This window comes from Salmo salar, chromosome 02, assembly GCF_965601325.2.
Source record: "Salmo salar chromosome 02, fSalSal1, whole genome shotgun sequence".
Lineage (NCBI taxonomy): Eukaryota > Metazoa > Chordata > Actinopteri > Salmoniformes > Salmonidae > Salmo > Salmo salar.
Genome location: NC_138292.1, coordinates 9,101,478 through 9,125,504, shown reverse-complemented (window position 1 = coordinate 9,125,504; position 24,027 = coordinate 9,101,478). Strand labels below are relative to the sequence as shown.

Here is a 24,027-nt window from a genome sequence, read left to right as displayed (position 1 = left end):
GACAGAGACAGAGAGGAGGAGAGAGAGAGAGAGAGGAGGAGAGAGAGAGAGAGACGGAGGAGAGAGAGACAGAGACTGGAGGAGAGAGAGACAGAGATCTGGAGGAGAGAGAGACAGAGACTGGAGGAGAGAGAGAGACTGGAGGAGAGAGAGACAGACTGGAGGAGAGAGAGACAGACTGGAGGAGAGAGACACAGAGACTGGAGGAGAGAGACAGAGACTGGAGAGAGAGAGAGACAGAGACTGGAGGAGAGTTAGACTGCGACTTGGCATGGAGCCTAGATCAGAGACTGGAGAGAGAGAGAGACAGAGACTGGAGGAGAGAGAGACAGAGACTGGAGGAGAGAGAGACAGAGACTGGAGGAGAGAGAGACAGAGACTGGAGAGAGAGAGACAGAGACTGGAGGAGAGAGAGACAGAGACTGGAGGAGAGAGAGACAGAGACTGGAGGAGAGAGAGACAGAGACTGGAGGAGAGAGAGACAGAGACTGGAGGAGAGAGAGACAGAGACTGGAGGAGAGAGAGACAGAGACTGGAGGAGAGAGAGACAGAGACTGGAGGAGAGAGACGACAGAGACTGGAGGAGAGAGAGACAGAGACTGGAGGAGAGAGAGACAGAGACTGGAGGAGAGAGAGACAGAGACTGGAGGAGAGAGAGACAGAGACTGGAGGAGAGAGAGACAGAGACTGGAGGAGAGAGAGACACAGAGACTGGAGGAGAGAGAGACAGAGACTGGAGGAGAGAGAGACAGAGACTGGAGGAGAGAGAGACAGAGACTGGAGGAGAGAGAGACAGAGACTGGAGGAGAGAGAGACAGAGACTGGAGGAGAGAGAGACAGAGACTGGAGGAGAGAGAGACAGAGACTGGAGGAGAGAGAGACAGAGACTGGAGGAGAGAGAGACAGAGACTGGAGGAGAGAGAGACAGAGACTGGAGGAGAGAGAGACAGAGACTGGAGGAGAGAGAGACAGAGACTGGAGGAGAGAGAGACAGAGACTGGAGGAGAGAGAGACAGAGACTGGAGGAGAGAGAGACAGAGACTGGAGGAGAGAGAGACAGAGACTGGAGGAGAGAGAGACAGAGACTGGAGGAGAGAGAGACAGAGACTGGAGGAGAGAGAGACAGAGACTGGAGGAGAGAGAGACAGAGACTGGAGGAGAGAGAGACAGAGACTGGAGGAGAGAGAGACAGAGACTGGAGGAGAGAGAGACAGAGACTGGAGGAGAGAGAGACAGAGACTGGAGGAGAGAGAGACAGAGACTGGAGGAGAGAGAGACAGAGACTGGAGGAGAGAGAGACAGAGACTGGAGGAGAGAGAGACAGAGACTGGAGGAGAGAGAGACAGAGACTGGAGGAGAGAGAGACAGAGACTGGAGGAGAGAGAGACAGAGACTGGAGGAGAGAGAGACAGAGACTGGAGGAGAGAGAGAGACAGAGACTGGAGGAGAGAGAGACAGAGACTGGAGGAGAGAGAGAGACAGAGACTGGAGGAGAGAGAGAGACAGAGACTGGAGGAGAGAGAGAGACAGAGACTGGAGGAGAGAGAGAGACAGAGACTGGAGGAGAGAGAGAGACAGAGACTGGAGGAGAGAGAGAGACAGAGACCGGAGGAGAGAGAGAGACAGAGACCGGAGGAGAGAGAGAGACAGAGACCGGAGGAGAGAGAGAGACAGAGACCGGAGGAGAGAGAGAGACAGAGACCGGAGGAGAGAGAGAGACAGAGACCGGAGGAGAGAGAGAGACAGAGACCGGAGGAGAGAGAGACAGAGACCGGAGGAGAGAGAGACAGAGACCGGAGGAGAGAGAGACAGAGACCGGAGGAGAGAGAGACAGAGACCGGAGGAGAGAGAGACAGAGACCGGAGGAGAGAGAGACAGAGACCGGAGGAGAGAGAGACAGAGACCGGAGGAGAGAGAGACAGAGACCGGAGGAGAGAGAGACAGAGACCGGAGGAGAGAGAAGACAGAGACCGGAGGAGAGAGACAGACAGAGACCGGAGGAGAGAGACAGACAGAGACCGGAGGAGAGAGACAGACAGAGACCGGAGGAGAGAGACAGACAGAGACCGGAGGAGAGAGACAGACAGAGACCGGAGGAGAGAGACAGACAGAGACCGGAGGAGAGAGACAGACAGAGACCGGAGGAGAGAGACAGACAGAGACCGGAGGAGAGAGACAGACAGAGACCGGAGGAGAGAGACAGACAGAGACCGGAGGAGAGAGACAGACAGAGACCGGAGGAGAGAGAGACAGAGACCGGAGGAGAGAGAGACAGAGACCGGAGGAGAGAGACAGACAGAGACCGGAGGAGAGAGAGAGACAGAGACCGGAGGAGAGAGAGAGACAGAGACCGGAGGAGAGAGAGACAGAGACCGGAGGAGAGAGAGAGACAGAGACCGGAGGAGAGAGAGACAGAGACCGGAGGAGAGAGAGACAGAGACTGGAGGAGAGAGAGACAGAGACCGGAGAGAGAGAGACAGAGACTGGAGGAGAGAGAGACAGAGACTGGAGGAGAGAGAGACAGAGACTGGAGGAGAGAGAGACAGAGACTGGAGGAGAGAGAGACAGAGACTGGAGGAGAGAGAGACAGAGACTGGAGGAGAGAGAGACAGAGACTGGAGGAGAGAGAGACAGAGACTGGAGGAGAGAGAGACAGAGACTGGAGGAGAGAGAGACAGAGACTGGAGGAGAGAGAGACAGAGACTGGAGGAGAGAGAGACAGAGACTGGAGGAGAGAGAGACAGAGACTGGAGGAGAGAGAGAGACAGAGACTGGAGGAGAGAGAGACAGAGACTGGAGGAGAGAGAGACAGAGACTGGAGGAGAGAGAGAGACAGAGACTGGAGGAGAGAGAGAGACAGAGACTGGAGGAGAGAGAGAGACAGAGACTGGAGGAGAGAGAGAACAGAGACTGGAGGAGAGAGAGACAGAGACTGGAGGAGAGAGAGACAGAGACTGGAGGAGAGAGAGACAGAGACTGGAGGAGAGAGAGACAGAGACTGGAGGAGAGAGAGACAGAGACTGGAGGAGAGAGAGACAGAGACTGGAGGAGAGAGAGACAGAGACTGGAGGAGAGAGAGACAGAGACTGGAGGAGAGAGAGACAGAGACTGGAGGAGAGAGACAGAGACTGGAGGAGAGAGAGACAGAGACTGGAGGAGAGAGAGACAGAGACTGGAGGAGAGAGAGACAGAGACTGGAGGAGAGAGAGACAGAGACTGGAGGAGAGAGAGACAGAGACTGGAGGAGAGAGAGACAGAGACTGGAGGAGAGAGAGACAGAGACTGGAGGAGAGAGAGACAGAGACTGGAGGAGAGAGAGACAGAGACTGGAGGAGAGAGAGACAGAGACTGGAGGAGAGAGAGACAGAGACTGGAGGAGAGAGAGACAGAGACTGGAGGAGAGAGAGACAGAGACTGGAGGAGAGAGAGACAGAGACTGGAGGAGAGAGAGACAGAGACTGGAGGAGAGAGAGACAGAGACTGGAGGAGAGAGAGACAGAGACTGGAGGAGAGAGAGACAGAGACTGGAGGAGAGAGAGACAGAGACTGGAGGAGAGAGAGACAGAGACTGGAGGAGAGAGAGACAGAGACTGGAGGAGAGAGAGACAGAGACTGGAGGAGAGAGAGACAGAGACTGGAGGAGAGAGAGACAGAGACTGGAGGAGAGAGAGACAGAGACTGGAGGAGAGAGAGACAGAGACTGGAGGAGAGAGAGACAGAGACTGGAGGAGAGAGAGACAGAGACTGGAGGAGAGAGAGACAGAGACTGGAGGAGAGAGAGACAGAGACTGGAGGAGAGAGAGACAGAGACTGGAGGAGAGAGAAGACAGAGACTGGAGGAGAGAGAAGACAGAGACTGGAGGAGAGAGAGAGACAGAGACTGGAGGAGAGAGAGAGACAGAGACTGGAGGAGAGAGAGACAGAGACTGGAGGAGAGAGAGACAGAGACTGGAGGAGAGAGAGACAGAGACTGGAGGAGAGAGAGACAGAGACTGGAGGAGAGAGAGACAGAGACTGGAGGAGAGAGAGACAGAGACTGGAGGAGAGAGAGACAGAGACTGGAGGAGAGAGACAGAGACTGGAGGAGAGAGACAGAGACTGGAGAGAGAGAGACAGAGACTGGAGGAGAGAGAGACAGGACTGGAGGAGAGAGAGACAGAGACTGGAGGAGAGAGAGACAGAGACTGGAGGAGAGAGAGACAGAGACTGGAGGAGAGAGACAGAGACTGGAGGAGAGAGAGACAGAGACTGGAGGAGAGAGACAGAGACTGGAGGAGAGAGAGACAGGACAGAGACCGGAGGAGAGAGAGACAGAGACTGGAGGAGAGAGAGACAGAGACTGGAGGAGAGAGAGAGACAGAGACCGGAGGAGAGAGACGAGACAGAGACCGGAGGAGAGAGAGAGACAGAGACCGGAGGAGAGAGAGACAGAGACCGGAGGAGAGAGAGACAGAGACCGGAGGAGAGAGAGACAGAGACCGGAGGAGAGAGAGACAGAGACGGAGGAGAGAGAGACAGAGACCGGAGGAGAGAGAGACAGAGACCGGAGGAGAGAGACGAGACAGAGACCGGAGGAGAGAGACAGACAGAGACCGGAGGAGAGAGACAGACAGAGACCGGAGGAGAGAGACAGACAGAGACCGGAGGAGAGAGACAGACAGAGACCGGAGGAGAGAGACAGACAGAGACCGGAGGAGAGAGACAGAGACTGGAGGAGAGAGACAGAGACTGGAGAGAGAGAGACAGAGACTGGAGGAGAGAGACAGACAGAGACCGGAGGAGAGAGACAGACAGAGACCGGAGGAGAGAGACAGACAGAGACTGGAGGAGAGAGACGACAGAGACTGGAGGAGAGAGAGACAGAGACTGGAGGAGAGAGAGACAGAGACTGGAGGAGAGAGAGACAGAGACTGGAGGAGAGAGAGACAGAGACTGGAGGAGAGAGAGACAGAGACTGGAGGAGAGAGACAGACAGAGACCGGAGGAGAGAGACAGACAGAGACCGGAGGAGAGAGACAGACAGAGACCGGAGGAGAGAGAGACAGAGACCGGAGGAGAGAGACAGACAGAGACCGGAGGAGAGAGACAGACAGAGACCGGAGGAGAGAGACAGACAGAGACCGGAGGAGAGAGACAGACAGAGACTGGAGGAGAGAGACAGACAGAGACTGGAGGAGAGAGACAGACAGAGACTGGAGGAGAGAGAGAGACAGAGACTGGAGGAGAGAGAGAGACAGAGACCGGAGGAGAGAGAGAGACAGAGACTGGAGGAGAGAGAGACAGAGACTGGAGGAGAGAGAGAGACAGAGACTGGAGGAGAGAGAGAGACAGAGACTGGAGGAGAGAGAGACAGAGACTGGAGGAGAGAGAGACAGAGACTGGAGGAGAGAGAGAGACAGAGACTGGAGGAGAGAGAGACAGAGACTGGAGGAGAGAGAGACAGAGACTGGAGGAGAGAGAGACAGAGACTGGAGGAGAGAGAGACAGAGACTGGAGGAGAGAGAGACAGAGACTGGAGGAGAGAGAGACAGAGACTGGAGGAGAGAGAGACAGAGACTGGAGGAGAGAGAGACAGAGACTGGAGGAGAGAGAGACAGAGACTGGAGGAGAGAGAGACAGAGACTGGAGGAGAGAGAGACAGAGACTGGAGGAGAGAGAGACAGAGACTGGAGGAGAGAGAGACAGAGACTGGAGGAGAGAGAGACAGAGACTGGAGGAGAGAGAGACAGAGACTGGAGGAGAGAGAGACAGAGACTGGAGGAGAGAGAGACAGAGACTGGAGGAGAGAGAGACAGAGACTGGAGGAGAGAGAGACAGAGACTGGAGGAGAGAGAGACAGAGACTGGAGGAGAGAGAGACAGAGACTGGAGGAGAGAGACAGAGACTGGAGGAGAGAGAGACAGAGACTGGAGGAGAGAGAGACAGAGACTGGAGGAGAGAGAGACAGAGACTGGAGGAGAGAGAGACAGAGACTGGAGGAGAGAGAGACAGAGACTGGAGGAGAGAGAGACAGAGACTGGAGGAGAGAGAGACAGAGACTGGAGGAGAGAGAGACAGAGACTGGAGGAGAGAGAGACAGAGACTGGAGGAGAGAGAGACAGAGACTGGAGGAGAGAGAGACAGAGACTGGAGGAGAGAGAGACAGAGACTGGAGGAGAGAGAAGACAGAGACTGGAGGAGAGAGAGACAGAGACTGGAGGAGAGAGACAGAGACTGGAGGAGAGAGACAGAGACTGGAGGAGAGAGACAGAGACTGGAGGAGAGAGAGACAGAGACTGGAGGAGAGAGAGACAGAGACTGGAGGAGAGAGAGACAGAGACTGGAGGAGAGAGAGACAGAGACTGGAGGAGAGAGACAGAGACTGGAGGAGAGAGACAGAGACTGGAGGAGAGAGACAGAGACTGGAGGAGAGAGACAGAGACTGGAGGAGAGAGAGACAGAGACTGGAGGAGAGAGAGACAGAGACTGGAGGAGAGAGAGACAGAGACTGGAGGAGAGAGAGACAGAGACTGGAGGAGAGAGAGACAGAGACTGGAGGAGAGAGAGACAGAGACTGGAGGAGAGAGAGACAGAGACTGGAGGAGAGAGAGACAGAGACTGGAGGAGAGAGACAGAGACTGGAGGAGAGAGACAGAGACTGGAGGAGAGAGACAGAGACTGGAGGAGAGAGAGACAGAGACTGGAGGAGAGAGAGACAGAGACTGGAGGAGAGAGAGACAGAGACTGGAGGAGAGAGAGACAGAGACTGGAGGAGAGAGAGACAGAGACTGGAGGAGAGAGAGACAGAGACTGGAGGAGAGAGAGACAGAGACTGGAGGAGAGAGAGACAGAGACTGGAGGAGAGAGAGACAGAGACTGGAGGAGAGAGAGACAGAGACTGGAGGAGAGAGAGACAGAGACTGGAGGAGAGAGAGACAGAGACTGGAGGAGAGAGAGACAGAGACTGGAGGAGAGAGACAGAGACTGGAGGAGAGAGACAGAGACTGGAGGAGAGAGAGACAGAGACTGGAGGAGAGAGAGACAGAGACTGGAGGAGAGAGAGACAGAGACTGGAGGAGAGAGAGACAGAGACTGGAGGAGAGAGAGACAGAGACTGGAGGAGAGAGAGACAGAGACTGGAGGAGAGAGAGACAGAGACTGGAGGAGAGAGAGACAGAGACTGGAGGAGAGAGAGACAGAGACTGGAGGAGAGAGAGACAGAGACTGGAGGAGAGAGAGACAGAGACTGGAGGAGAGAGAGACAGAGACTGGAGGAGAGAGAAGACAGAGACTGGAGGAGAGAGAGACAGAGACTGGAGGAGAGAGAGACAGAGACTGGAGGAGAGAGAGACAGAGACTGGAGGAGAGAGAGACAGAGACTGGAGGAGAGAGAGACAGAGACTGGAGGAGAGAGAGACAGAGACTGGAGGAGAGAGAGACAGAGACTGGAGGAGAGAGAAGACAGAGACTGGAGGAGAGAGAGAGACAGAGACTGGAGGAGAGAGAGACAGAGACTGGAGGAGAGAGACAGACAGAGACTGGAGGAGAGAGACAGACAGAGACTGGAGGAGAGAGAGAGACAGAGACTGGAGGAGAGAGAGAGACAGAGACTGGAGGAGAGAGAAGACAGAGACTGGAGGAGAGAGAGACAGAGACTGGAGGAGAGAGAGACAGAGACTGGAGGAGAGAGAGACAGACTGGAGAGAGAGAGACAGAGACTGGAGGAGAGAGAGACAGAGACTGGAGGAGAGAGAGACGAGACTGGAGGAGAGAGAGACAGAGACTGGAGGAGAGAGAGACAGAGACTGGAGGAGAGAGAGACAGAGACTGGAGAGAGAGAGACAGAGACTGGAGGAGAGAGAGACAGAGACTGGAGGAGAGAGAGACAGAGACTGGAGGAGAGAGAGACAGAGACTGGAGGAGAGAGAGACAGAGACTGGAGGAGAGAGAGACAGAGACTGGAGGAGAGAGAGACAGAGACTGGAGGAGAGAGAGACAGAGACTGGAGGAGAGAGAGACAGAGACTGGAGGAGAGAGAGACAGAGACTGGAGGAGAGAGAGACAGAGACTGGAGGAGAGAGAGACAGAGACTGGAGGAGAGAGAGACAGAGACTGGAGGAGAGAGAGACAGAGACTGGAGGAGAGAGACAGAGACTGGAGGAGAGAGACAGACAGAGACCGGAGGAGAGAGACAGACAGAGACCGGAGGAGAGAGACAGACAGAGACCGGAGGAGAGAGAGACAGAGACCGGAGGAGAGAGACAGACAGAGACCGGAGGAGAGAGACAGACAGAGACTGGAGGAGAGAGACAGACAGAGACTGGAGGAGAGAGACAGACAGAGACTGGAGGAGAGAGACAGACAGAGACTGGAGGAGAGAGACAGACAGAGACTGGAGGAGAGAGACAGACAGAGACTGGAGGAGAGAGACAGACAGAGACTGGAGGAGAGAGACAGACAGAGACTGGAGGAGAGAGACAGACAGAGACTGGAGGAGAGAGACGACAGAGACTGGAGGAGAGAGAGACAGAGACTGGAGGAGAGAGAGACAGAGACTGGAGGAGAGAGAGACAGAGACTGGAGGAGAGAGAGACAGAGACTGGAGGAGAGAGAGACAGAGACTGGAGGAGAGAGAGACAGAGACTGGAGGAGAGAGAGACAGAGACTGGAGGAGAGAGAGACAGAGACTGGAGGAGAGAGAGACAGAGACTGGAGGAGAGAGAGACAGAGACTGGAGGAGAGAGAGAGACAGAGACTGGAGGAGAGAGAGACAGAGACTGGAGGAGAGAGAGAGACAGAGACTGGAGGAGAGAGAGACAGAGACTGGAGGAGAGAGAGAGACAGAGACTGGAGGAGAGAGAGAGACAGAGACTGGAGGAGAGAGAGAGACAGAGACTGGAGGAGAGAGAGAGACAGAGACTGGAGGAGAGAGAGACAGAGACTGGAGGAGAGAGAGACAGAGACTGGAGGAGAGAGAGACAGAGACTGGAGGAGAGAGAGACAGAGACTGGAGGAGAGAGAGACAGAGACCGGAGGAGAGAGACAGACAGAGACTGGAGGAGAGAGACAGACAGAGACTGGAGGAGAGAGACAGACAGAGACTGGAGGAGAGAGACAGACAGAGACTGGAGGAGAGAGACAGACAGAGACTGGAGGAGAGAGACAGACAGAGACTGGAGGAGAGAGACAGACAGAGACTGGAGGAGAGAGACAGACAGAGACTGGAGGAGAGAGAGACAGAGACTGGAGGAGAGAGACGACAGAGACTGGAGGAGAGAGAGACAGAGACTGGAGGAGAGAGAGACAGAGACTGGAGGAGAGAGAGACAGAGACTGGAGGAGAGAGAGACAGAGACTGGAGGAGAGAGAGACAGACTGGAGGAGAGAGAGACAGAGACTGGAGGAGAGAGAGACAGAGACTGGAGGAGAGAGAGACAGAGACTGGAGGAGAGAGAGACAGAGACTGGAGGAGAGAGACAGAGACTGGAGGAGAGAGACAGAGACTGGAGGAGAGAGACAGAGACTGGAGGAGAGAGAGACAGAGACTGGAGGAGAGAGAGACAGAGACTGGAGGAGAGAGAGACAGAGACTGGAGGAGAGAGAGACAGAGACTGGAGGAGAGAGAGACAGAGACTGGAGGAGAGAGAGACAGAGACTGGAGGAGAGAGAGACAGAGACTGGAGGAGAGAGAGACAGAGACTGGAGGAGAGAGAGACAGAGACTGGAGGAGAGAGAGACAGAGACTGGAGGAGAGAGAGACAGAGACTGGAGGGAGAGAGACAGAGACTGGAGGAGAGAGAGACAGAGACTGGAGGAGAGAGAGACAGAGACTGGAGGAGGAGAGACAGAGACTGGAGGAGAGAGACAGACAGAGACCGGAGGAGAGAGACAGACAGAGACTGGAGGAGAGAGACAGACAGAGACTGGAGGAGAGAGACAGACAGAGACTGGAGGAGAGAGACAGACAGAGACTGGAGGAGAGAGACAGACAGAGACTGGAGGAGAGAGACAGACAGAGACTGGAGGAGAGAGACAGACAGAGACTGGAGGAGAGAGACAGACAGAGACTGGAGGAGAGAGACAGACAGAGACTGGAGGAGAGAGACAGACAGAGACTGGAGGAGAGAGACAGACAGAGACTGGAGGAGAGAGACAGACAGAGACTGGAGGAGAGAGACAGACAGAGACTGGAGGAGAGAGACACAGAGACTGGAGGAGAGAGAGACAGAGACTGGAGGAGAGAGAGACAGACTGGAGGAGAGAGAGACAGAGACTGGAGGAGAGAGAGACAGAGACTGGAGGAGAGAGAGACAGAATGGAGGAGAGAGAGACAGAGACTGGAGGAGAGAGACAGACAGAGACTGGAGGAGAGAGAGAGACAGAGACTGGAGGAGAGAGAGAGACAGAGACTGGAGGAGAGAGAGACAGAGACTGGAGGAGAGAGAGACAGAGACTGGAGAGAGAGAGACAGAGACTGGAGGAGAGAGAGAGACAGAGACTGGAGGAGAGAGAGAGACAGAGACTGGAGGAGAGAGAGAGACAGAGACTGGAGGAGAGAGAGAGACAGAGACTGGAGGAGAGAGAGAGACAGAGACTGGAGGAGAGAGAGACAGAGACTGGAGGAGAGAGAGACAGAGACTGGAGGAGAGAGAGACAGAGACTGGAGGAGAGAGACAGAGACTGGAGGAGAGAGACAGACCGGAGGAGAGAGACAGACAGAGACCGGAGGAGAGAGACAGACAGAGACCGGAGGAGAGAGACAGACAGAGACCGGAGGAGAGAGACAGACAGAGACCGGAGGAGAGAGACAGACAGAGACTGGAGGAGAGAGACAGACAGAGACTGGAGGAGAGAGACAGACAGAGACTGGAGGAGAGAGACAGACAGAGACTGGAGGAGAGAGACAGACAGAGACTGGAGGAGAGAGACAGACAGAGACTGGAGGAGAGAGACAGACAGAGACTGGAGGAGAGAGACAGACAGAGACTGGAGGAGAGAGACAGACAGAGACTGGAGGAGAGAGAGACAGAGACTGGAGGAGAGAGAGACAGAGACTGGAGGAGAGAGAGACAGAGACTGGAGGAGAGAGAGACAGAGACTGGAGGAGAGAGAGACAGAGACTGGAGGAGAGAGAGACAGAGACTGGAGGAGAGAGAGACAGAGACTGGAGGAGAGAGAGACAGAGACTGGAGGAGAGAGAGACAGAGACTGGAGGAGAGAGAGACAGACTGGAGGAGAGAGAGACAGAGACTGGAGAGAGAGAGACAGAGACTGGAGGAGAGAGAGACAGAGACTGGAGGAGAGAGAGACAGACTGGAGAGAGAGAGACAGAGACTGGAGGAGAGAGAGACAGAGACTGGAGGAGAGAGAGACAGAGACTGGAGGAGAGAGACAGAGACTGGAGGAGAGAGACAGAGACTGGAGGAGAGAGACAGAGACTGGAGGAGAGAGGACAGAGACTGGAGGAGAGAGACAGAGACTGGAGGAGAGAGAGACAGAGACTGGAGGAGAGAGAGACAGAGACTGGAGGAGAGAGAGAGACAGAGACTGGAGGAGAGAGAGAGACAGAGACTGGAGGAGAGAGAGAGACAGAGACTGGAGGAGAGAGAGACAGAGACTGGAGGAGAGAGAGACAGAGACTGGAGGAGAGAGAGACAGAGACTGGAGGAGAGAGAGACAGAGACTGGAGGAGAGAGAGAGCAGAGACTGGAGGAGAGAGAGAGCAGAGACTGGAGGAGAGAGAGAGACAGAGACTGGAGGAGAGAGAGAGACAGAGACTGGAGGAGAGAGAGACAGAGACTGGAGGAGAGAGAGACAGAGACTGGAGGAGAGAGAGACAGAGACTGGAGGAGAGAGAGACAGAGACTGGAGGAGAGAGAGACAGAGACTGGAGGAGAGAGAGACAGAGACTGGAGGAGAGAGAGACAGAGACTGGAGGAGAGAGAGACAGAGACTGGAGGAGAGAGAGACAGAGACTGGAGGAGAGAGAGACAGAGACTGGAGGAGAGAGAGACAGAGACTGGAGGAGAGAGAGACAGAGACTGGAGGAGAGAGAGACAGAGACTGGAGGAGAGAGAGACAGAGACTGGAGGAGAGAGAGACAGAGACTGGAGGAGAGAGAGACAGAGACTGGAGGAGAGAGAGACAGAGACTGGAGGAGAGAGAGACAGAGACTGGAGGAGAGAGAGACAGAGACTGGAGGAGAGAGAGACAGAGACTGGAGGAGAGAGAGACAGAGACTGGAGGAGAGAGAGACAGAGACTGGAGGAGAGAGAGACAGAGACTGGAGGAGAGAGAGACAGAGACTGGAGGAGAGAGACAGAGACTGGAGGAGAGAGACAGAGACTGGAGGAGAGAGAGACAGAGACTGGAGGAGAGAGAGACAGAGACTGGAGGAGAGAGAGACAGAGACTGGAGGAGAGAGAGACAGAGACTGGAGGAGAGAGACAGAGACTGGAGGAGAAATGATTATTGAACAGTGACTGTATTATTCCAGTAGAACACTAAGCCAACAGGGAAACTAAAAACATCACCACACAGAAAGGAAACAGAGTAAAAGAGTTGGATTCATAACCTCACTCCTCAGCTGAACATGTCTCCACTCACGCTATAAAAAAAGTGAAAACAATGGCTGACATTTCTATAGAGCAGTTCTGCTAAGACGTTGTCTAGTGTGTAGTCATGTTTGTTTGTGAGGCAGAGGATCCCTGGTTGCAGCCCAGTAAGGGACAAGGACAGGGAAGAACGTGACACTGTTAATCAAGTACACACCTGTTACAACATCACAAGACACACCAACATATCACACAGACCTGTATCCACACCCTCCTCTTCAACAACACTATTTCATCATGTCATAGTCAAGCAGCACTCACTGATTTACTACCAAATGACAAGAGAGAAACACACAGCCTACTGGGTAACTGCCCCTCCAGGTATATGAACCAATCACAGCTCTTCTTCACAAATAGACTAGACTTCTTCCAACACAACCAGTGCATGTTTAAGACCAAAAGCAGCATGCAGGAAATACAATCATGAATCAGTCCCAAAGGAAGGAAAGGAGGAACAAGACTGTTAAGTTCTCACCTGCAGAGCAGCCATATCACAGGATGAATGTCTGACTCACACACAGAGAGACACAGAGAGAAAAACAGAAGGAGAGAAAGACAGAGACAGAGAGAGACAGAGAGACAGAGAGAGAAACACAGAAAGACAATGAGAGAGAGCAGCAACATGCATCAGTACAGATCTGGTTCACACATGATAGAACTCCCTAACCCAGAAATCAGTGTCTACCTCCCCACTAGACCCCTCCACTCCCATTGGACCAGGGACATAGCCCCCCTCAGGCCGCAGTTTCTCATTGGTCCAGACAGAAAAGGCTATTTTTTTCTCTCTAGGAGGGGCAAGTAGCAGAGGCAGAGAGAGTGAGAGTCAAAGACAGATTATTAATAACCAATGGTGCCCTGAGGACAACAATTTATTATTATTAATAATAATATTATTACAAATGACAAACTTAACACAACGGCTTCCAACACCACAAAAACAATTATTCAATCCAAACAGTTGCAGTTCTCCTTAAACACATTCAGTATTACAGCTCTAACTGCCGTAGAGGCATCAGAGAGTCAATATGTCTGACGTTCTGCAGGCTTTTACAAAAATGGAGGGCACCTACATCGGTACGTACTAGTGGAACCTGGACAGTTCACCATCCCTGTGAATGGGTTGTAACAGTGAAGTGAGCTAGATCAGAAGCTTCTACAGTAAAGCTTTGTCAACAGAAAGAGAGTAAAGAAGTGATGTACGGGACTTTAATGAGGACCAGCCAACCTTTTGATACAGGATGCAGTGATGCGTATTAAAACTGTCACCTGTGATAAAGTGAAGGACGCTACGGTAGACAGACGGCATCCAATGGTTTAAGATTAGTGGCTGCTACACTCCCATGGATGGTGTCACCATAGTCAAGAAGTGGCAGGAGGAGTTGACTGTATAAATCTCCTTCCTGCTGTTTAGGGAGAGGCATCATCTATTTACATAAAAAGAAGCCTACTTTAAAATATCAGCTTCTTAAAGGAAAACTCTTTTGGTATTTGTTTTATTAGTCCAGTGTTGACATACAGAATTCATCCCCATATCATGTCAAATGCATCATACAGGGATGGTTTATGCATTTTGGAAGTTACATATCTTGAAAACCTTTTGGGACTATGTCAACAATGGACTAATGAAACAAATACTAAAATATAGTTTTGTGGTGGAATTTTTCCTTTAAACTAGCTCATCTAGGTCAAATTATTGTTCATCCAAAAGCCCAGATATTTATAGGCAGGAACCTGCTCGATGAAAGAACCATCCACTGCATAAATGTGTAAGCCATCTGAAGTATTTCTACGAGAATTAGAAAACATCATACATTTAGTTTTTACCGCATGAAGAACCAATTTTAAATCAACAAGGACTTTCTGCTAGGTGACAAAATCAGACTACAGCTTCAACAGCCTGGTCAGCCGGAGGGGCAATAGCGTACATAACAGTGTCATCTGCATACAGATGAATGTTACAGGTTTTTGCAGATAGACGGAATATAAATAGTAAAGAGGACAGGTCCCCAAAAATCGACCACTACAGGACACCTTTAGTAATATCCAGGTAACTTGACACCATCAGAAAGCACAGTGTCCTGTCTGATGGATACTGTACACAAAAGTATGTGGACACCCCTTCAAATTAGTGGATTTGGCTATTTCAGCCACACCCGTTGCTGACAGGTCTATAAAATCGAGCACACAGCCATGCAAACTCCATAGACAAACATTGGCAGTAGAATGGCCTTACTGAAGAGCTCAGTGACTTTAAAACGTGGCACTGTCATAGGAAGTCAGTTCGTCAAATGTCTGCCCTGCTAGACCTGCCCCGGTCAACTTTAAGTGCTGTTATTGTGAAGTGGAAACGTCTAGGAGCAAACAACGTCTCAGCCGCGAAGTGGTAGGCCACAAGCTCACAGAACAAGACCGCCGAGTGCTGAATGCCGTAAAAATCGTCTGTCCTCGGTTGAAACACTCACTACCGAGTTCCAAACTGCCTCTGGAAGCAACGTCAGCATAAGAACTGTTCATCAGGAGCTTCATGAAATGGGTCTCCATGGCCGAGCAGCCGCACACAAGCCTAAGATCACCATGCGCAATGCCAAGCGTCGGCTGGAGTGGTGTAAAGCTCACCGCCATTAGACTCTGGAGCAGTGGAAAATCACTCTTGAAAGATGAATCACACTTCACCATCTAGCAGTCTGACAGACGAATCTGGATTTGGCAGATGCCAGGAGAACACTACATAGTGCCAACTGTAAAGTTTGGTGGAGGAGGAATAATGGTCTGGGGCTGTTTTTCATGGTTCGGGCTAGGCTCATTAGTTACAATGAAGGGAAATCTTAACGCTACAGCATAAAATTACATTCTAGATGATTCTGTGCTTCCAACTTTGTGGCAACAGTTTGGGGAAGGCCCTTTCCTATTTCAGCAGGACAATGCCCCTGTCCACAAAGCGAGGTCCATACAGAAATAGTTTGTCAAGATCGGTGTGGAAGAACATGACTGGCCTGCACAGAGCCCTGACCTCAACCCCATAGAACACCTTTGGGTTGAATTGGAACCCCGACTGCGAGCCAGGCCTAAACACCCAACATCAGTGCTGACCTCACTAATGGTCTTGTGGCTGAATAGAAGCAAGTCCCTGCAGTAATGTTCCAACATTTAGTGGAAATCCTTCCCAGAAGAGTGAAGGCTGATATAGCAGCAAAGAGGGACCAACTCCATATTAATGCCTGCGATTTTGGAATGAGATGTTCGACAAGCACGTGTCCACATACTTTTGACCATGTAGTGTAGTTCCAACCAGAGAGAAAGAGAGCGAGAGAGAGGCAGAGAGAAAGAGATTATGATTTTTATTTTAATAATGTTAATCTCCAAAGTAAACTTTGGCAACATGTACATTGTTACATCATGCTAATAAAGCAAATTGAAATGAGAGAGAGCGAGAGGCAGAGACAGTGAGGCAGAGACAGAGAGGCAGAGACTTCAGGAGTAATATGGTGATTGTTTCTGTAAACAGCTCTGACAGGAGAGTCATTCTCTAGTCTACTCTCAGACTAGCTCTAACAACTCAACGATACTTGTGTGAGTGTGTACACATGGGGGTGTGAGTGTGTACACATGGGTGTGTGAGTGTGTACACATGGGTGTGTGAGTGTGTACACATGGGGGTGTGAGTGTGTACACATGGGGGTGTGAGTGTGTACACATAGGGGTGTGAGTGTGTACACATAGGGGTGTGAGTGTGTACACATAGGGGTGTGAGTGTGTACACATAGGGGTGTGGGTGTGTACACATAGGGGTGTGGGTGTGTACACATAGGGGTGTGAGTGTGTACACATAGGGGTGTGGGTGTGTACACATAGGGGTGTGGGTGTGTACACATAGGGGTGTGAGTGTGTACACATAGGGGTGTGGGTGTATACATTGGTGTGTGTGTGTACCTTGAAGTGTGGTTCCTGGAGGATGTTGGCTAGTTCCTCAGCGGAGGCGTCTCTACTACTCAGTCCTGTGAGGAAGTCTAGGATCTCTGAGACCAGCTGCTGGTTGTTGTCTCTCACAGCCTCCAGCTTCACATCCGCCAGCCTCTCATGGGCCTGCAGAGAGACACATTAATACACACAGTATTTAGTTCAGGTCCTTTTAACTATCCCAACGCCTAGGACCAAGAGGCATGGAGAGACAACGTTTAGTTATTCTGCCCCCAGCCTCTGGAACAGCCTGCCAGACAACCTGAGGAGGGCTGAAACTGTGGACATATTTAAAAGAGATCTTAAAACATCTTTTAAGTTGAGCTTTTCCTTTGGGTGCTTTTTAGTCGTTCAGTTTTTATTCTTATTCTTTCATTTGTTGTGTAGTAAATATGAAATATTTCAGTTTTTATTTGTTTTTTCCTATGAAGCACATTGTGTTGCATTCCATGCTGTAGAAATAAAGCCTGATTTGATTTATGCGTGCCCTGGTCAGTTTTCTTCCTGTGAAAAGTGAACCTAGTGTAAATGTCCACCAGATGTCAGCATGTCACAACAAACAAACAAACACACTACTCCTTATGGCCTTTCTCTTGCATTTCTAAGATGGTACAAAAAAAATACTAAACATTAAACGCATATTTTTTCTTTGTGTTTAGTGAGTCCGCCAGATCAGAGGCAGTAGGGATGACCAGGGATGTTCTCTGTTTAGTGAGTCCTCCAGATCAGAGGCAGTAGGGATGACCAGGGATGTTCTCTGTTTAGTGAGTCCGCCAGATCAGAGGCAGTAGGGATGACCAGGAATGTTCTCTGTTTAGTGAGTCCGCCAGATCAGAGGCAGTAGGGATGACCAGGGATGTTCTCTTGATAAGTGTGTCAATTAGACAATTTTCCTGTCCTGCTAAGCATTCAAAACACAACGAGTACTATTGGGTGTCATGGAAAATGTATGGAGTAATAAGTACATTTTCTTTAGGAATGTAGTGAAGTAAAAGTAGTCAAAAATATGATTACTATAGTAGAGATTCACCCCAAAAAAATACTTTAGTAACAATACTTTAAAAGTAGTAAAGTACTTTACACCACTGCAAAAGGAAAAAAGATCGAATCAAATACTACCAAGGGACAACTGCACAGTGTACTGTACACACTACCTCTCACCCATACAGCCCAGATGCAGAAACAGGTTTTAAAGTAAAGTACAGATACCCCCCAAAAACTGCTTAAGTAGTACTTTAAAGTATACTGCTCAAAAAAATAAAGGGAACACTTAAACAACACAATGTAACTCCAAGTCAATCACACTTCTGTGACATCAAACTGTCCACTTAGGAAGCAACACTGATTGACAATAAATGTCACATGCTGTTGTGCAAATGGAATAGACAACAGGTGGAAATTACAGGCAATAAGCGAGACACCCCCAATAAAGGAGTGGTTCAGCAGGTGGGGACCTCTGACCACTTCTCAGTTCCTATGCTTCCTGGCTGATGTTTTGGTCACTTTTGAATGCTGGCGGTGCTTTCACTCTAGTGGTAGCATGAGACGGAGTCTACAACCCACACAAGTGGCTCAGGTAGTGCAGCTCATCCAGGATGGCACATCAATGCGAGTTGCGGCAAGAAGGTTTGCTGTGTCTGTCAGCGTAGTGTCCAGAGCATGGAGGCGCTACCAGGAGACAGGCCAGTACATCAGGAGACGTGGAGGAGGCCGTAGGAAGGCAACAACCCAGCAGCAGGACCGCTACCTCCGCCTTTGTGCAAGGAGGAGCAGGAGAAGCACTGCCAGAGCCCTGCAAAATGACCTCCAGCAGGCCACAAATGTGCATGTGTCTGCTCAAACGGTCAGAAACAGACTCCATGAGGGTGGTATGAGGGCCCGACGTCCACAGGTGGGGGTTGTGCTTACAGCCCAACACCGTGCAGGACGTTTGGCATTTGCCAGAGAACACCAAGATTGGCAAATTCGCCACTGGCGCCCTGTGCTCTTCACAGATGAAAGCAGGTTCACACTGAGCACATGTGACAGACGTGACAGAGTCTGGAGACGCCGTGGAGAACGTTCTGCTGCCTGCAACATCCTCCAGCATGACCGGTTTGGCGGTGGGCCAGTCATGGTGTGGGTTGGCATTTCTTTGGGGGGCCGCACAGCCCTCCATGTGCTTGCCAGAGGTAGCCTGACTGCCATTAGGTACCGAGATGAGATCCTCAGACCCCTTGTGAGACCATATGCTGGTGCGGTTGGCCCTGGGTTCCTCCTAATGCAAGACAATGCTAGACCTCATGTGGCTGGAGTGTCAGCAGTTCCTGCAAGAGGAAGGCATTGATGCTATGGACTGGCCCGCCCGTTCACCAGACCTGAATCCAATTGAGCACATCTGGGACATCATGTCTCGCTCCATCCACCAACGCCACGTTGCACCACAGACTGTCTAGGAGTTGGCGGATGCTTTAGTCCAGGTCTGGGAGGAGATCCCTCAGGAGACCATCCGCCACCTCATCAGGAGCATGCCCAGGCGTTGTAGGGAGGTCATACAGGCACGTGGAGGCCACACACACTACTGAGCCTCATTTTGACTTGTTTTAAGGACATTACATCAAAGTTGGATCCGCCTGTAGTGTGGTTTTCCACTTTAATTTTGAGTGTGACTCCAAATCCAGACCTCCATGGGTTGATAAATTGGATTTCCATTGATTATTTGTGTGATTTTGTTGTCAGCACATTCAACTATGTAAAGATAAAAGTATTTAATAAGATTATTTCTTTCATTCAGATCTAGGATGTGTTGTTTAAGTGTTCCCTTTATTTTTTTGAGCAGTGTATTTTTACTTAAGTACTTTACACCACTGCGGTTTATAAATTAGGCAGGTCCCTGGCCTCTACAGACTCTGTGACATGGCTGGCCCTCTGAAACACGTTGTAGATGACATTTCACTGCAGTGTTAAACATAGATGTGCAGCTGTTAACTCCATGCACCCGGCAGTAACCACCGAGACTTAGGCTGGTGTTACACAAAGCAACTTTAACACAATTTTAGTTGCAGTTGCAAGTGACGTAATCTCAAGCAACTTTGCTGTTACATGAATCAACTCAAATGTGATTAAAATTGCATGCAACAGCCAATCAAATTGAAGCTGATGGTTTGAGAATTCTAAACTCAAACCATGTGATCTGCTGCATTACGTTGTGGTTTCACTAAAGTGTTGACCAACTGTTTGGTTATTGGAACAGCAAGGACACAGTAGAAACGCAGCCTGTACAATTTAGCCTAAAGGACATTGCAAACACCAACACAGCTAGCTAGCTAGACAAAATTACACTGCAAACACCAACACCTAGCTAGTTAACAACGAGCTAACCAAGCTAGCACAGTTCATGGTGGACAATTTCAGTTGAAACTGGTCAAAGAGAGGTTTGGCTTCTCTTCGAAATTACATTTATTGACTGCTAAACCATGTACAAATAATGTGTATACAATTCCTGTTGTGTTAGTCTCTGTTCTGTCAACCCTGAACGCGGGTTGTTCTGCGCAGCGCGGATAGCTGTGTTGACATGACAGTTGGGTCGGAATTCCGAACCTTCAAATGGATCATGTGACAAAAGTGTTTGTTTTGATTGGCTGTTGCTTGCAACTAGTTGCAAAGTTTCAACTGGATTCAACCAAGTTGCAGATGAGATGCTTATTGGTTGCAGGGGGGTGTTTCCCCAAGCAATCAAGAAACAACTCGGTTGCAAGCAACTAAAATTGCTGGCAAGTTGTGCCTTGACCTGGCAGACTGGCTGGCTAATGGGCCATACCCTACATTCAAACACTCGTGGCCAAAACGTTCCAGACTGCTGCTGTTTGACTCATGGCCGTTATTGGCACAGTCCGTTCTGACAAGATGGAGGAGACATTTATATGGTGGCGCTGAGTGCCTTTTCCTCTCCCCTCCTTCTCTACTCTCTTAATTGATGATATGATGGAGTGTGTATGTTACCTTGGCGAGGGAGCGGACTATAGGGCTCTCTATGATTCCCCTGAGGAAGAGGAGGTCGATGTCTTTGGCCCCCGTGGTGGGAGGCAGGTCTCTCAGGTTATCCAGCACCTGCTGCATGGCTGGAGGACAAACACAAAACGGCCTGGTATTTCAGAAACTTGGTAGCAAAGGTCCGCTCCATGTAGGGATAAAAAAAAGAAAAACACTCCCAAAATGAACACCTCCCTCTGGTCTTCCCCCACAACACCTGGCATATTTGGTACATAAGAACACACATCAACATCAAACCAGGATGTTCTGACAAGAGAATGTTTGTAAATGTGCACAGATGGTGGGACTTCCTGTCTGATCTAATTAGCTTTACATTTTACATTTTTACATTTTAGCTATCAGGAAGACCAGGCGGTCATGTCTAGCTACAGTGCTTTCAGAAAGTATTCAGAACCCTTGACTTTTTCCACATTGTTACGTTACAGACTTATTCTAAAATTGATTACATTATATTTATTTTCTTTCCTCATCAATCTACACACAATGCCCCATAAACAGGCTGAGAAATGTTTGCCAATTTATAACAAAAAAAAAATAGAAATACCTTCTTTACATAAGTATTCAGAACCTCGAAATTGAGCTCAGGTACATCCTGTTTCCATTGATCATCCTTGAGATGGTTTCTACAAACTTCAAAAAAAAATTTGGGGGGGGGGGGGTTGTATCACTTGATTTACACAACATGCCTACCACTTTGAAGATGCTAAATATTTTTTATCATGAAACAAAGAAGAATTAAGATGAAAAACAACTAAAACTTGAGCGTGCATAACTATTCACCCCCCCAAAGTCAATACTTTGTAGAGCCACCTTTTGCAGCAATTACAGCTGCAAGTCTCTTGGGGTATGTCTCAACTTGCTAGACAGATCTAGCCACTGGGATTTTGGCTCATTCTTCAAGGCAAAACTGCTCCAGCTCCTTCAAGTTGGATGGGTTACACTGGTGTACAGCAATCTTTAAGTCATACCACAGATTCTAAATTGGATTGAGGTCTGGGCTTTGACCAGGCCAATGAGATCATGTGACACAGATTGCACACAGGTGGACTTTAACTAATTATGTGACTTCTGAAAGTAATTGGTTTCACCAGATCTTATTTAGGGGCTTCATAGCAAAGGGGTGAATACTAGAGGTCGACCGATTAATCGGAATGGCCGATTAATTAGGGCCGATTTCAAGTTTTCATAACAATCGGAAATCGGTATTTTTGGCCGCCGATTTGGCCGATTTTCAATGACGGCCTAGGAACGGTGGGTAAACTGCCTTGTTCAGGGGCAGAATGACAGATTTTTACCTTGTCAGCTCAGGGATTCAATCTTGCAACCTTACGGTTAACTAGTCCAACGCTCTAACCACCTGCTTTACATTGCACTCCACGAGGAGCCTGCCTGTTACGCGAATGCAGTAAGAAGCCAAGGTAAGTTGCTAGCTAGCATTAAACTTATCTTATAAAAAACAATCAATCAATCATAATCACTAGTTAACTACACATGGTTGATGATATTACTAGTTTATCTAGCCTGTCCTGCGTTGCATATAATCGCTTAGGTACACGTTGCTCTAACCATAAACATCAATGCCTTTCTTAAAATCAATACACAAGTATATATTTTTAAACCTGCATATTTAGCTAAAAGAAACCCAGGTTAGCAGGCAATATTAACCAGGTGAAATTGTGTCATTTTGCGTTCATTGCACGCAGAGTCTATATGCAACAGTTTGGGGTCGGCTGGCTCGTTACGAACTAATTTGCCAGAATTTTACGTAATTATGACATAACATTGAAGATTGTGCAATGTAACAGGAATAACGTTTTGTTTTCGAGATGATAGTTTCCGGATTCGACCATATTAATGACCTAAGGCTCGTATTTCTGTGTGTTATTATGTTATAATTAAGTCTATGATTTGATAGAGCAGTCTGACTGAGCGATTGTAGGCAGCAGCAGGCTCGTAAGCATTCATTCAAACAGCACCTTCGTGCGTTTTGCCAGCAGCTCTTCGCAATTCTTCAAGCATTGCGCTGTTCATGACTTCAAGCCTATCAAAAAAAATTATGGCAAATCGGTGGTCAAAAATACCGATTACCGATTGTTCTGAAAACGTGAAATCGGCCCTAATTAAATCGGCCATTCCGATTAATCGGTCGACCTCTACACTGCATGTACATGTCCTTGTATGAACGGCCTGTCTCACACCTCAGTAGATATCGGGAAGACCAGGCGGTCAGGTCTAGTTTTATACAACAGGTCGGTCTAATCCTGAACCGCATTCCAGCCTGTGTCTATTCCACAAGTTACCAGCAGCTACATTTATTAAGTTAAAATGCCTATTTACTCTGTTCCATCTGACTGCGCAATCCACTGTCTCATCTACCCTGCCAGGTCATTTATGAACTTCATCTCCACTATAAAAAGTATGTAGACATTATCTACCATTTCTTTTAGACTAACATTTCATTTTCAACAGCGGAGATTTGTATAAACCTTGCTGTCTGTCTCTGACATTTGCAAAATGTTTTCAATATTCAAATTCGATCTCCAGCTGTCCCATAGTAATAAACGAGTCGGGACGAGACAGACAGAGAGACAGACAGACTTTCTCAGCCACAGACAGGGAGACAGGCAGGCAGCGTTTCTCAGCCACAGACAGGGAGGCAGGCAGGCAGGCAGCGTTTCTCAGCCACAGACAGACAGCGTTTCTCAGCCACAGACAGGGAGGCAGGCAGACAGCGTTTCTCAGCCACAGACAGGGAGGCTGGCAGGCAGCGTTTCTCAGCCACAGACAGGGAGGCAGGCAGGCAGCGTTTCTCAGCCACAGACAGGGAGTTAGGCAGGCAGCGTTTCTCAGCCACAGACAGGGAGTTAGGCAGGCAGCGTTTCTCAGCCACAGACAGGGAGGCTGGCAGGCAGCGTTTCTCAGCCACAGACAGGGAGGCAGGCAGGCAGGCAGCGTTTCTCAGCCACAGACAGGGAGTTAGGCAGGCAGCGTTTCTCAGCCACAGACAGGGAGGCAGGCAGGCAGCGTTTCTCAGCCACAGACAGGGAGGCAGGCAGGCAGCGTTTCTCAGCCACAGACAGGGAGGCAGGCAGGCAGCGTTTCTCAGCCACAGACAGACAGCGTTTCTCAGCCACAGACAGGGAGGCTGGCAGGCAGCGTTTCTCAGCCACAGACAGGGAGGCTGGCAGGCAGCGTTTCTCAGCCACAGACAGGGAGGCAGGCAGGCAGCGTTTCTCAGCCACAGACAGGGAGTTAGGCAGGCAGCGTTTCTCAGCCACAGACAGGGAGTTAGGCAGGCAGCGTTTCTCAGCCACAGACAGGGAGGCTGGCAGGCAGCGTTTCTCAGCCACAGACAGGGAGGCAGGCAGGCAGCGTTTCTCAGCCACAGACAGACAGCGTTTCTCAGCCACAGACAGGGAGGCTGGCAGGCAGCGTTTCTCAGCCAC

At 50.2% G+C, this 24,027-nt stretch overlaps 1 protein-coding gene across 2 annotated transcripts in view; it reads right to left on the bottom strand.

Annotated features, from left to right (window-relative positions):
* The window catches only part of LOC106594551 (protein PALS2), a 60,230-nt gene that overhangs the window by 17,155 nt on the left and 19,048 nt on the right, over positions 1-24,027 (bottom strand). The window contains exons 3-5 of one of the 2 annotated variants that reach the window (XM_082959603.1): positions 21,126-21,211; positions 20,531-20,649; positions 16,523-16,675 (exon numbers count right to left, since the gene is read on the bottom strand). In XM_082959603.1, coding sequence (XP_082815729.1) covers positions 16,523-16,675; positions 20,531-20,647 — 270 coding nt within the window. In that variant the 5' untranslated portion in view covers positions 20,648-20,649; positions 21,126-21,211. Of the gene's footprint in view, positions 1-13,067; positions 13,099-16,522; positions 16,676-20,530; positions 20,650-21,125; positions 21,212-24,027 lie in introns of those variants that run through there. The other variant, XM_082959604.1, reaches the window with a different exon arrangement.